This window comes from Pagrus major, chromosome 3, assembly GCF_040436345.1.
Source record: "Pagrus major chromosome 3, Pma_NU_1.0".
Lineage (NCBI taxonomy): Eukaryota > Metazoa > Chordata > Actinopteri > Spariformes > Sparidae > Pagrus > Pagrus major.
In genome coordinates, this window is record NC_133217.1 from 19,855,367 (window position 1) to 19,871,020 (window position 15,654).

Genomic DNA, 15,654 nt, shown 5'->3' on the forward strand with positions numbered 1-15,654 from the left:
TTCCACTGTGTGCAGCTGTACGCTGCTGCTGCTGCTGTAGTTTGACTGTATAGTGAGCTTCCCTCTCCATAACTCTTTATTTTTCCCCTTTCAGTCTGAACACAAAGCTGTTAATCGCTGAAACCCCGCTGTACTCCACCCTCATCCCATTCTGTCTCCCATGAGACACTTCTTGATTTGACAAAATAAATAGTCTGCATTGAGGCTAAATCCTCAGCTGAAAATAGGAGGACAAAATAGCAAAAATCTTGCTCCCTGGTTATGATACAAGCCAGTGTTTGCTGTTTGCTGGAGTAGCAGTTGGGCCTCAGATAAAGCCTTAATCTGGATCAGTGGTAATTATGCTTGCTCACAGACTGTGAGAAGTTCCTCATTATCACAAGCGATTGGATCCTGATGCGCCTTTTGAATCCTCCTCGTCGGAAACACAAGAGGAGCTCCCGCGCCCCTAGATTAGGTTAAAGCTCCAATTATGTGGTGAAATATTCAAATCCTAGTCTGCAGTGATTTAGGAGTTCATTGCTGGGTTAGCGGAGATAGCTGCGCGAGTGAGAGGGCTTAGCTCGACAATGAATAACGCTTCATTGACAGTGATGGTGATGAAAAACGAGCATGGCAGTTTCAAAGACAAAATAAAACATTAACAATCGGCGGGGCTCGGCGGAGCTCGGCGAGGCTCGGTGGGGCCCGGTGGCTGCAGGCAGCGGCGGCAGCTGCTGCTGTTGCACAATACACGGCCCACCCTGGAGATATTAGTCACATTACAGTTTGTCTACCATCACTATCCATCACAGGTGCTGGCTGCTCTTACTGCCTCCTCCCTTCTGCATCTGTACACAAGAGCCTGCTGATGGACTGCATAGCGCTCATTTCTGCACTGCCGGCTTCTTTTCTAATGTCGCAACTTGTCTAATTTGTTTGGATAAATGTTCTTAAATGAAATTAGAATTCCCTGGCAACTTCCTTGTTTCACTCTATTGAATTATAGGACTTGTGTAATTGACTGAGATTGCAGGGGGGGTTAAAAACAAATCCAACTGCGAATTATCTCACCCTCCTCCGTCCTCAGCTCCCCCTTTCTCTTCCCTTTTCCTCTCCACCCAGAGGGAAGAGCAAGATAAGTTGCTTTAATATTAGCCACCTCCATCCCCCGACATATGTGTGTTGTGCAAACACGCTCTCTCTTTCTCACACAGTCACACACACACTCAGGTCTCGACACCTCCTCCCTCCCCATCAAATCGGACATCAATCAGCTGAATGTGCGTCCGTAGTGCTGTTGTGTCGACTATAGCTCGTTATCTGTGATTTAAGCACGGCCCTAATGTGCCTCTCACTTAACCCCGGATCATATTTAATGATCTCTCTCTCTCTCTCTCTCTCTCTCTCTCTCTCTCTCTCTCTCTCTCTCTCTCTCACTGCTCTTCTCTGTCTCCCATTATCTCCATTTCTCTCTCTCTCTCTCTCTCTCTCTCTCTCTCTCTCTCTCTCTCTCGGGGTGACCACACAATAGATTGTTTCCTCGTGACAGTGTCCAGCAGCCAGCAGCGGTGCTAACTGCTTCACAGTAACAACCTCAGGAGGATCAATGTGCTGCTGAGTAGAGGCCCACTCCAGCTGTCTCCAACAAGCTAATAGAAACACTATACGTTTTTACAATTGATGTACAAAAAGAAGCTGGTGACAATCCTGACCACTGTAGTGAAGTGCACACTGTAAAATCCTTATTGTTCAAAATGAAAGTTTTTATGACAGCCCAATTTTACTCCATGCAGAAAAAGCTACAGGGCAGAGGCGAACCTCCAGCCTCAACCTCAACACACGGAGCACGCACTCTACCAGGTGAACTCTACCTACCATGGAGTGAAATCGGGCCATCATAAAAACTTGAATTTTGAACCACAAGAAGCTGTCCTTTGGACGTCAGTAATTGAAGTTGAGAAGATGTCTAAAATGACATTATAAAAGTTTCATTCTGAACCCTGTAAGAATGTCACTTGGAGAAGTAGTGACTGTTGCAAAGATGTCTTAAAAAGTAGTCGCAAAAACTTTCATTCCGACTCATCAGTAGACGTCTTTTCAACACCGACAAAGATGTAGAATTGATGTCTTTTGGATATGTTTTGCTCAGTGGGAATGGCATTAATAGGATCAATATCACTTCTCTCTACTGGTAAATTAAATCTGTAACTGGTGCATAGTGATTCTGCTTCTCTTATTCAAGACCACATAAATTAATTTCATTATTCTGGGATCCAGTATAAAGTCGTTGGTCTGTTCCTGAGGCTTTTCAACCCTGACAAGAATAAAACGAAATTAATAAATTATATCACATATGACTTAAAAGTCCAAGTCTTTAACTTTAATATTTCCTTTGTCTGAGTTTTGATATACTTTAATTATGTAATGCTTTATTTTCTGTTGTGGCTGGTTGTGCAAACCAGCGGGGATTTGACCCAAATGCAGAAGATGACTTCAGTGATTTACTGAAGGAACAGCTAACTGGCAGGTTCAGGTGGACAAACAGACTGGTAGGCAGCAAGGTAGATGGATACAGGTCCAGACAACATAAAGACAGTCTGACTCACCAGACATAGACTGTGTATATAAGCCTGCCAATGGGTGACTATTTCAGTCAGCAGTCTCCTCCATCTAAAGTGCACATTAGTCGGAAACAACAACAACCCCTAAGCTAGCAACCTACACGCTGAAAATGGTAAGTTACCCTAACACTAACTTGGTCGCTAACGTAAGAGCATAAAAAGCTAGAAGTTGTTACCTTGTCTTTTGCAGGGATCCTGCTATTGTAATGCCAGGGCTCGCCTCCCTACGTTCACATGTTCCACAAAAAGCTCTCAAGTCAGATATCACCATATTAAGTCACAACTAAATCATGTGACTTTAAACAGGTCATGCCAATAATATTGGCTAAAATACACAAAGAGAGCATGTTTCTCTATGTGAGTCTATACATCAAGTTTGCTTTGTGCTACCAAGTTCATTACAGCTTTAACTTCCAAGGAGTTGTCTGGAGACACCAAACCCTCTTTGTCAATGTCTCTTTGCAGTTGTATATATGATGTGAAGATAAAAGCTTATGTATCAGTCGATTACAGCTGCATACAGGCTTTATTCCATCTCTCCTGAGGCCTGTGAATCGTACTGTGCACACTCCTCACACATCACAATGTTTCTGCAGTACCAGGCCATGGCACAAATCTTTTGATGCTGTCAAGAGCACTTTATATATAGTTGTTTATTGTTTGTTTATATGCTCCAGTTCTCACTCTGCTACACAGTGAAAAACTCAGAGAGGTGGAGCAGTTGAGTCTCAAAGGAAAACAGACACTAACAGAAGGATGTATTCTACTAGAAGAAATTTCAAAACAATACATTCTTAACACTGATCAACCTGACTGATACATGGTGATATATCTCCACTTACTTACTTTTTCCCAAACAGTATTCTGCAGATGGAGTTTCCTTACCTAGTCTGACTCACAGGAAGCAGGCTGTAGGTATAAGCCTGCCATTGGCCATCTATTTCAGTCAGAATTCTCTCCTTCTGCTGTCTCCATGTTACTATTTTGCAGGGCCACCATTGCTGCATCCTGGGCATAAAATTATACTTGATTTGAGTTTATTATGTCAAACTAATATTTTGAAGGTAACGAATAGACTTCAAATTAGCCATGCTTTAACTGTCAGATATCAATATGAGCCATTACTTACCAGAGATACATTTAAAAAAAAAAAAAAAATATGTAGAAATATGTCTTGTTTATCCAAATGACTTTGTTGATCTTCCTCCTGCGGTATCATCAGGTCAAACTTTAAATTTGCCCAACACTTGGGTTTATTACCAAATACCCACAATAGTATTAGTGCTAATTAGCAGTGTACAGACTGCTAATGTGTACAGACTCTCTGAGTCTGTACACATTAGCAAATTTTGGTAGAACATTGAATGCCTGAATGGAAAATCATCCTCTTCTTCTTAACATTATAGTCACTTAATTATCAGCTGAGATCTGGGAACACAGTAACATTGCTAAGAAGAAGTCCAATTGTGGTAAGATTTGTGAGCAGTCAGAGAATCAGACAGAGAGCTGAACCCTGCCTGCACTCAAACCTTTAAGACCAGACCCATCCCTCCCAAGACCAGAGGCTGTATTTATTTTATTACTTCTTCAAAGAAGTAGTGATGTGCTTGCTTTGGACCAACAGAAAGGCTCTTTTCTCCCAATATGTCAAGATAAGCTCAAGATTCTCCTTGCCTACACACTGTGCCTCCTCCTTCTTCCCAGGGTGCATATACTGTACACTACGGACCTTTTTCACTGCAAACATTAAGTGTGGTTTCACCCACCTGTTTTTAAAGAAAATGTGGAAAAAGTGCAATGGAAACAGGCATAGCGAATTAATCATGACATACATGAAGCACGTGATATCATCACTGAAGTTTCCACTGAGGCATCAGAACCTCTGCTCCTGGCTAATGTCTGGTTTCATGAAAATGAAATGGACAAATGGGACTCAGAGACTTTACACATCTTTACAGCGACCTGTCTACACCACAACATCCTGGACCAAGCTGTTGCACTCGACAGACGTAATTTGTTCTGAGCGTCAGAGGACTACAGCAGGACAAGGAGAGGTGGACGTCCCTGATGTCTTACATTCACCCTGATGCAAATTCAACAAGTGCACTACAGAAATAGTTCCTGTTTATGTATATATGTTTATAAATAACTGTATATATGTTCTAGGTTTGAGTAGCATAAAGGAGTTACAAACTTTAATTTCATTATGTAACAAAGCGCTGTATGATGACAAACAAACTATCTTGTATACCTTTTCTACAATGAACAGCACCTAGTGGAGAATTAGTCCCATCAGTGTATTATCTCGATGCAACCATGTCTTTCTACTCACATAACATTAGTGGATGGAATAATAGAATTAAGTTCAAATCTGTGGTACACTTGAATGGAAACTTGACTATTTTCACTTGCACATGTACAAATAACATTAACAATGGATCTGTTCTATTCATGGGTCCCAGCAAGCCATGACAGTATGTGTGTACCTGTGCTTTTCCTACTGTCTCATGTAAAAATGTCTTTTGAGAAAAAAGGCCTATATACCAGAACCTGAACCTGAAACTGGCACAAGCACTGAAGCTTTGCACAACAAAACAACCAAAGGGCTGTGGGGATCTGTCTGGTTCAGGTTGGGTTGAACTCCATCACATAATACTAACATTTCAGGCACTCGATGCTTTTCCTTTATTTATATTACAATGTTATCATAACTGATTGAAATAATGACCAAAATTACATAAATAAGACCAAATAATGAAACACATTTATCTTTTAAAACAAACCCTGTTGAAAGTTGCAGAATGATTTCTCTTGGTAAAGACAAAAACAATAATCAGAAGAAAGAATATATATATATATATATATATATATATATATATATATATATATATATATATATATATATATATATATATACATATATATATATAGTATATCAGAGATGAATAACACCAGCTGTCATGTCAATTTTAATCAACAAACTGATCTCATCAAACTCACCTTAGCTTACACATCACCTCCATGAGGATAAACTCACCCTTCTCTTCCCTCCTCACTCCCACAATGCCTGTCTGTTCTCACATACTTAACTTTCATCCCTTTCATCTGTCATTTCCTGTCTTTCTCTCTCTCTGGTGTCTTACAGCACATTTACCTCCACTTTTTCCTCTTTCCACACATTGCGATCTGTGGCTATGCCTTCATTGCTCCCTGGCTTCCACCAATCCTTGCTCCCCTCCAGTGTTTATGTAGGTTCTGGACCATATAGCTGTTTTAATGGCACCTCTGGCTTCACACTGCTCCTTGCTTCCTGTCACAGCTCTGTTTCTGCATCCCATCATTGCCAAAGGATTCCACTGACACTGTTGCGCTCATTATCGCAGGCCGAGCCACCCGAGCATATTCATAACAACAATCCTGCCAGTCTTTTTGAGAGCTCAGGTCTTATGGAGCCTACTTACTGTATGTAAGTGTGACACATACTGTATAGAGCAGAGTGAAGAGGGTGCACTAAGGAGATCATTAGCAGCAGCAATGCAATGACAGAAGCAGCTGCCTCTTCACCTGACGCCCTCCTCCCTGTTTGTGATTGTATGTGTGTTGCAGAACTCGAGTGCAGACCACCGTGTGAGGCTGGACCTGGGCCTGTGGGACAAGTTCAGCGAGCTGGCCACTAAGTGCATTATCAAGATCGTGGAATTTGCCAAACGAGTGCCTGGCTTCACAGGGCTGACCATTGCAGACCAGATCACGCTCCTGAAAGCTGCCTGCCTGGATATTCTGGTGGGTGCTCTCGCTTTTATTTTGGTGGAACAAACTCGGTGTCAAGGGGAGGAGATTCATATTTCTGTTGTTAAAGTGGCCACACTGTGGTGCATTTTTTTCCAAGCTGGTAGCAACCTCAGCACAACAGTTTCTGACATGCTGCAGTCAGCATCTTAAGTCAATCATAATGGTTGTTTTTTACTAACGCTGCTAACTTAATATACCTTAAATGATTATATTGTTTTATAGTATGCAGTACACTCACATAGAAATAAAGATGATTTTAAATGTGCTTAAAGATTTCCTCCATAAAAATTCTCTGCTTGGAATAAAAATTTGTGTCTAATATGGTATTTAAACAAAACATTCCCTGATGTCATAAAACAGTTCTTAAATGACATCTACTCCTCCCTCAAAGAAAGATCCACAAGATATGAATTATGAAACCATTGCTCATATCAATTGCTCGTCCACTCTCAGTGTAATATATGACCTAGACATTTCAAGTTTCCATATCACAATTGTATAAATTGTATATTGGGCACTGATTACTCCAAGCTAGATCTGATGACACTAAAACATGCTTGTGTTGAACTGAGAAACGCCGATGAATGTGAAAACAAACTCTGCACAGTGAAGCTCAAACATCAGAGTTAAGGAACAAGAAGCACAACACATGGTCCCACTTTATATTAGGGTAAACTAATAGGATGTAATAAGCCATCATTTGTGCTAAATTTGCCAAAAAACTAGAAATAATTTTGTCTTTATTAGATAGTAAAGAAAGAGTTATACCCTCAATAATCTAATAAAACATAATATGCCATAATTTGTATCAACTTAGACAAAAACTATAAATTAAATGTTCTTTATTAGAACATTTTAAAAATTACTGTTATATCTTAACTAACTAATGAGTGTAACAAGCTTCATTTTGTATTTATCAAAATAGACAAAAGTAGAAATAAGAGTAAAGGATTATACCCTCATTATAAACCATACAACCAATTACCTAAATCACGCTGTAATTACAAAACAGCATGTAATGCATTATTAGACCTAAAACCCAGTGAGCAAAAAGTGGTCTAGATCACGTCTTTTAGACGTCATTTATGGACCTCCGAGACATCCTCTGGGGAGCCAGAATGAAAGTTTTGTATACGTCTTTTCTGTATTTAGGTGTATGGTTTATAATTAGGGTATTACCGTTTACTCTTTTTCTAGTTTCTGTCTAATTTGATATACAATTCAGCTTGTTACATTTTATTAGTTAGTTGTTAGTTTAGTTTAATATCTAATAAGAACATTTAATATATAGGTTTTGCCTAATTTGATACAAATGATGGATTATAATGTATTATTACTAGGGCTGTCAAGCGATTTAAAAAAAAATCTAATTATTTACAAACTTTGTGATTAATTAATCGACCATGCCAATATTTACCGTAATCATTTAAAAATATTTCAGTGCAAATGAAATAAGCTGTTGCTGAAATGGAATGGATAATAGTAGAATCTGGGACTTTTAAGTCATCCACCAAGCTTGGCTTCTGGCGTTATAACAAAGGCTGATTTATGTTGCACGCCGTAACCTATGCAAGTGGCCTACTCTGTAGTGAGCATTTATACATGTGCGCTGGTGTGTCTTTGTTGCTGGTGGTGGTGAGCAGATTGCCAGCTGATTTTCCCGTTTAAACACACCGACCCACAGCTGTGTCTCTCAACTAGAGAAAATGGGCAGGCAGAGTGTATGCAGGGCTCCATGCAAACCCAGCTTGAACGACTCCGTTTTGGCAAGTCGGCATTTTCCACCTGGCTGCTCGTTGAGGGCTCTTCAGACATTCAGCCTGTCCGCTCTCTCTCTCACCAAGAGACTCTCTGGGAGTGAAGAGAGGCTCCAGAGGAGGAGTGTTATCCAAGAAGAGCAGCAGCCAGCTGGTCAGGACTTAGACTTAGACTTTATTATCCCAAGGGGAAATTCTTTTTCACAGCACCATATTGTCAGACAGACACAACAGACAGTATACAAAAACAGTACATACAACAACACACTGTGAAAAACACACAGTACTACACAACAATTCCAAAACCGCACTTGTGTTTGTTCAGCGAGCCCTATTGTTAAGGACAGTTATAGCTGAGGGGATCAGGCTTTTCCCGAAAGCGAGCCCTTCTGCACCTCAGTGCTCTGTACCTCTGCCCTGAAGGCAGTGGGGTGAAGTGGGTGTTGAGTGGATGTGTGATGTCCTGTTCTGCTGAAGTTGCAATGCGTGTAATGGCCATATTGTTCAGCTCTGTGTGGTTGGGAGTGTGGAGACCAATTATCCTGGCAGCTTTGTTGGTTATGCGTGTGAGTTTGGCCCAGTTTTTAACAGATAGCATGTTGAAGAAGTAGGTGGAACAGTGCAGGGAGATAGTCTGGATGATACTCTGGTACAACAGCAGGAGATGGGGGGCCACATATAGTCAGTTTTCAGATGATTGATAGTCTCTGATGGCTTCTTTTTTGGATGTCGCTGTGTGCTGGTCGAAGTTGAGTCGACTGTCCAGTGTCACCCCGAGGTATTTATACTGTCAACTATTACAACTCTTTGGTTATTGATGAGAATGGGATGATGAGGTGAGGGGGGGACCAATTATTAATTATTTTGTCTTGATGACATTGAGATGGAGATGGTGTGCAATGGTGTTGTGGTAGCCCAGGACAGAGTGGCTGTCTGAGAGCAGGGCAAGGATGTGTCGTCTGAGTATTTGAGGTATGTGCTGATGGGTGATGGGCTGGTACAGTTATTGGTGTAGAGTGTGTACAGGAATGAGCTCAGCACACAACCCGCTCCGGTGTTAGTGGTGAGTGTAGGTGCTGTGGTTTTACCCACCCGCACCACTTGCAGCCTATCAGTGAAGAAATTGTGAATGAGGTGGATCAGATGGGAGGGGGTGTTGAGCTGGTGTATCCACTGGATCATCAGATGCCTCTGGATGGTGTTGAAAGTAGAGCTGAGAATCCTGACAGAGTGACCTGGGGAGTCCAGGTGCTGAAGAAGGAGGTGAAGCAGGCAGACCACAGCATCCTCTGTGTCCCTCCAAGCCTTAGAGGCAAATTTGAGGGGATCCAGTTGGGGGGTGACAGCTGAGTAGAATAATGTTCAGCAGCATCTTCTACAGGCTCTTCATTGTTACGGATGTGAGGGCAACATGTCAGTAGTGGTTGGGTTCTGTGGGTTGGGTTTTTTGACAGTACAGCCATGTGGCCATGATCCAAACAGGACCTAACTAGTTGGTACTGTATGTGTTAGGTTTGCAGACACCTTTGAAAATGTCCCATATCCAAAATGTTACAATAATTTGGAATCCCTTTAATGAAAACATCTGCGAAAAGAAAAATCAAAATGTAACAATTTGGCCCTGGGTTTGCATGCTTCAGTGTTCCAGTCCTCGTCTCTTTTTGTGCACAGTACGATAGTCATCATACTGTGAACCAGTTTCCATTTAACAGAGTAACACCAGCACACACAGTTTAGATGCCTCTTCAGTAGAGTCTAAACTCTCTAAAATATTTCATAATAAGCTAAAAAACCTTCCGAGGACTGTTCACAGCAGTGACATAACACAGTTATATAAACACATGTCTTGCCAGAAAGGGAGTTGTCGATTTCACTGTATTCTCATGTTTATTTTCTATTTCCCCTGTAGTTCCTCAGTGTAAGAATCAGTTAATTCGTTTAGACTGCGTAGTGAGTCAATAGCCACAGATCTTGGGGGACTGGCAGGTTTGACCTAAAGCCCAGCTCCCATTAGTCCAATCCTCAAACCTTATTTGATGACCTATTCAGCTGGCCAATGGGATCCAGGAAGATCCGATTAATTGATCATGCCTGTCAAACTGATCTCTTTGTGTGGAGTAGCTGTCAGTAGCAGAGATTAGATTACACATGCAAACATTTTTCTGTCTCTAATCTTTTATGGGAACACTTGTCTGTTTATTATTGTTAGATATTGTCCTGTCACTGGCTCCGCATCTGTTAACATTTTGCCGAGTGTTCTTTATGGAGTACAGATGTGGAAATGTCTGCATGCAGAGTTGGCCCACTGCAGCAGCTGAATGTTTGTACTTTATTTAGGAGTTGTTAAGTGGAGCGATGTACTGTACTAATGTAGCCGCAGTAATGAGATGGAAAAAGGCAAATGGCTGTCTTTCTTCCTCTTCTGTCTCTCCCATGCAAGCTTGGCTGTTGTGGGTTTCAGGGAGGGACGCGGGTTTGGGGGCCATGATTTGATTTAGCATTCACTGCTTAGAGGCAGAGGAAGGAATAGAAAGTGATGCTTGTTATGTCATCTGGACTACAAATTAGACTTTAACTTTCAGCAGTAGCCTATTAGTAATATTAGAAGTCTATCTAAGAAAATAATACTTAAAGCAGCTTTAAACATCAGAGGTTTAAAGGTAAATAATACACTGAGTAGACTTTGAGAACAATACTTTGTACTTTTATATACCAAGCTTTAAACCTTGATTAAGAAAAGTTTTCATTTTGATTATATCGGGCACCTTTCATAAGTTTTTCAGTAACATTTAAGTCTTGATACCACTTTCCTATAGGTGCCCTTTATTGAAGGTTTATAAGTTGTAACTTGGCTTTATTAATGGTTAATATATAGCCTACTAATTTACTAATTCAGTTTTAAGCCATCCATAACAACTTTGGAGGTGCTAGGCATGCAATATGTCTCATTACATAAATAATGTATTAACCATATGAAGCCTTTATCTGCAGCCAATAAAAACTTTATAAATAGTGCCTTATTTGTAAGTAGTACACAAGTGGTAATAAGAGCTGCCAACACTGTCTCTCTTGTTCTGTTAGACCAAATCAAGTGGCGATTTGAAACCCAACGTGGCTAACTAGTTCAAACACAGACTACAGGTTTAGCTGATGGAGCTTGCAGCAGCTGGCAACTTGTCAGTAAGATTTCTGCAGAGAACCAGCTAGCACTTTGTATTATATTTAAGGATAATCTGTTAGGCTTTTCTCTGTGTGCCAGCTTCTGTATAATGTCACCACGCAAACAAAATCTACTGATCTGTGACTCATGCTCACCCCATGCTTTAACAGACAGGGTAGGGTAGGTTCGCTAACTGTATACTATAAATAATACTCAATACAATACATAAGTAAGTTTCGAGTTCGATTCCGTCGATGAACCTTTGTTGCATAGTTTCCTATCTCTATCTCTGTCTCTATCTCTATCTCTGTCTCTATCTCTATCTCTGTCTCTATCTCTATCTCTATCTCTGCCTCTATCTCCATCTCTATCTCCGTCTCTATTTCTATCTCTGTCTCTATCTCTATCTCTATCTCTATCTCTGTCTCTGTCTCTATCTCTGTCTCAATCTCTATCTCTATCTCTATCTCTATTTCTATCTCTGTCTCTATCTCTATCTCTGTCTCTGTCTCTGTCTCTATCTCTATCTCAAATTCAAAATTCAAATTTCAAATTCAAATTCGCTTTATTGGCATGAAAGTTTTAACAACAATGTTGCCAAAGCATCAATCAATGAACAGAACAAAACAAATACAACTCATAGAATCAAATATATACAATTAAAAGAAAGAAAAGAAAGAAAAGAAAAAGTATATATACATTTATATAGTATACCCTGTGTGTGTGTGTTTGTGTGTGTCTCTAGTTTCATGGCAGAGTGTTACATATTGTGCAGCTAACTTGATAAATTGTGGATCTTCTCCCAGACAGACTTTTAACAGTTCATCACATGTTTTTCCCTGATATGATGGATCTGCTGCAGTGATCTGCTGTAAGAAAACCTCTCTCTCAGTTTGGTACAGGGGGCAGGAGAGGAGAAAATGGGCCTCAGTTTCCACCTCTCCTGAAGAGCAGTGTTTACAGACTCTTAATTCTCTGGGCTTCCACTCTTTCTTATGCCGACCTGTTTCAATCTGTAGCTGATGGTCGGTGAGTCTGTACATTGTTAGTGTTCGTCTTTGTTTGGGGTTATGTATGCTGATCAGATATTGTGCTGGAGAATACTCTCTATCCAGTGAGCGATAGCATTCCAATTTATTGATGGATTTGATCTCATTCTTCCAAATGTCAATGTAAGTCTTTTTATTCTCTTTGTCTATAGACAGCAGGTGAGTTTTGGAGAGAGTTTGGAGGTCTTGGATGTTGAGGTGGCAGGTTTCTCTGGTGTTTCTCAGGGGGTCTGTCTCTGGACAGAGGCTGTTACTGAGAAAGGCTCTGTGGTGATAGGAAGCAGGATCAGCTTGTGCTAAGTGAACCTGGAACTTAATTGACCTTTTGATCATGTGTAGAGAGAGAGGGAAGTGTCCCAGCTCTGCTCTACATGCATTGTTTGGACAGTTTCTGTGGACCTTGAGGATTTCCTTGCAGAACTGAAGGTTGAGTTTCTCTGTGGGTGTTGTGTCCCATGAGGTGTGCCTCTGGGTCATTAGAGGGCCCCACACTTCACTACCATACATGAGGATGGGTTTTATTACACTGTTAAATAGTTTTAGCCAAATTGTAACTGGAGGATTGAATTTATATAGTGAGCTTTTGATGCTATAGTAGGCCCTGCGTGCCTTTTCTGTGAGGGAATGTATTGCCTTGTCCAGGCTGCCTGATGAACTGATGATGATGCCCAGATAATTATATTCCATTGTATGCTGAAGTGTGGTCCCTCCTACCCTGAAAACATGTTTGGACTCCTGTAACCTGGCCTTTTTTTGGAATACCATGACTTTGGTTTTGTCAAGGTTGATATCTACCGCCCAGTTTTGACAGAACGTCTCCAGCAGAGAGAGGTTCTGCTGTAGGCCCTGTTCTGTTGGGGACAGTAGAACCAGGTCATCTGCATACATGAGGAATTTGATTTCTTTGCCTTGTAGATCTAATCCTGGGCTTGAGGACTGTTCAAGAAGGGTGGCCAATTTATTGATATAGATGTTGAACAGAGTGGGAGACAGGTTGCAGCCCTGATGCACTCCTTTCCCTTGTTTGAAGAACTCTGTTCTTTTGTTTCCAATTTTAACACCGCACTGATTGTCAGAATATTTGGATTTGATTAGATCATAAATTTTACCCCCAATTCCATATTGGAGAAGTTGTAAAAATAATCCGTTGTGCCAAATTGTGTCAAAAGCCTTTTTTAGATCTACAAAACATGCAAATATCTTTCCTTTGTGTTTTCTGTGAACATGCTGTTGGATGAGTGTGTGGAGAGTGTATATGTGGTCAGATGTTTGATGTTTGGGTAAAAAACCAATTTGGCTTCTAGACAGAATATTATGTTCAGTGAGATAAGTGATTAATCTAGAGTTAAGGATGCTACAGAAGAGTTTACTCAGGTTGCTGTTAACACAGATGCCCCTGTAATTGCTGGGGTTATACCTATCTCCATTTTTAAATACAGGAGAAATGAGACCTTTATTCCAAACACTGGGGTAATATCCAGTGGCCAACACCAGGTTGAAGTGTTTTTGCACGGCAAGTTGGAGTTTTAAGTTACTGTGTTTCAGCATCTCTGAGTTAATGCTGTCTATACCGCAAGCTTTTCCATTTTTAAGGGTTTTCTATCTTAGATAACTTAGGTTATCTCTGTCTCTATTTCTATCTCTGTCTCTATCTCTGTCTCTGTCTCTATCTCTGTCTCTATCTCTGCCTCTATCTCCATCTCTATCTCCGTCTCTATTTCTATCTCTGTCTCTATCTCTGTCTCTGTCTCTATCTCTATCTCTATCTCTGCCTCTATCTCCATCTCTATCTCCGTCTCTATTTCTATCTCTATCTCTATCTCTGTCTCTGTCTCTATCTCTATGTCTGTCTCTATCTCTATCTCTATCTCTATCTCTGTCTCTATCTCCATCTCTATCTCTATCTCTGTCTCTATCTCCATCTCTATCTCTATCTCTATCTCTATTTCTATCTCTGTCTCTATCTCCATCTCTATCTCTATCTCTATTTCTATCTCTGTCTCTATCTCTGTCTCTGTCTCTGTCTCTGTCTCTATCTCTATCTCTATCTCTGTCTCTGTCTTTCATTAAATCCATCTTATAACAAAAAACAGCATTTAATAAAAGACAAAAAAAAGAATTCCCTGACACCTGGGTCCCCTTTTTGAAAACTTTAAATTTGCAGGTGAACTAAAACCGCAACTCCATTTTACCTTCTTCATTTTTACTTAATGTAAATCCATGTTGTACATCAATACCTGTTATTGTGTTATTCAGTTTGTCACTATATTAACTAATATAACATAAAGGCTGGTGGGGGGTGGGTGGTTGGTTAGCAGGTGAGTGTGAGTCCAAGTTTGGTCTTTATTTATTTGAATTCACCTTTCTGATGTTTTAGTTTCTGATGCTTGTTTGTTCTTTGTTTGTGTTCTTTACTTTTATAATTGTGTTTGTTTGTTTTGTTTGTTTGTTTTGTCTTTCTCCAGGAGTGGCAACACCTTGTTTGTTACTGCACAATTAAATAAGAAAAAAAGAAAAGAAAAGAGAAATTACATATTGTGCATTTAATGATTTCAAGTTTAAAAAGCCTTTATTACTATGTTTAAACAGCCTTTTAGTTATTTATAACCGTGTTATAACAGAAAGGATCTAAGATATTTTCTATAATCTGGCGACCCAAAGCTTTACTGGCTTCCTGCTGCTTTGTTGTGTTAAAACTCAAAGACTTTTCTCTCCTCTCTGAGCCCTTGTAGAACATGTACTGCAAATTCAGATTGTGTTGTCCTCCTCTGAAACTGTAAAAAAAAAAATCCTCAACAGCAGCAACATGTTTGGCCCTATAGTCTACATGTGTCGCTCTTCCCAGCTGCAGCAGTTTGATGTCACGAGCACGACAACAGTGTTCTGCGCTTGTTCTTCTTCTTATTTGCCGTCGTCCTCATCTTCTTCTTTGGGTTTATTTGCAGACCAGCTATAAAGGTGCATACCGCCATCAACTGTGTCAGAATGTATAGATGATTTTGTCATTGAAAGTCATTGGAAACTTCTTATTTTCGGCTGTATTTATGGACTATTATTTCATTATCGGCAGACAGCCAATACATTTCCCATTAACAGGCTGCTAATTTTTTGGTCAAATATATATTGTATATCTCTGGTATAAAGTAGGAGTAAATTATTTATTAACCATTATAAAAGGATGCGTTTCTGAAAAATAGAAAAGACTCCTGGTATTTGTGCCCTTATAGGACATGCAAAATAAGAGAGAAGGTGGTACAGGATACAGGATGATCTGCATTTTGGTGAGGGGATGC

General features: G+C 40.2%; 1 protein-coding gene across 1 annotated transcript in view; it reads left to right on the forward strand.

Moving 5' to 3' along the window:
• LOC140993502 (retinoic acid receptor beta-like) overlaps positions 1-15,654 on the forward strand; it is a 101,670-nt gene that overhangs the window by 71,922 nt on the left and 14,094 nt on the right. Inside the window, exon 5 of the mRNA XM_073462958.1 lies at positions 6,210-6,386. Within this exon, the coding sequence (XP_073319059.1) occupies positions 6,210-6,386 (177 nt within the window). The remainder of the gene's footprint in view (positions 1-6,209; positions 6,387-15,654) is intronic.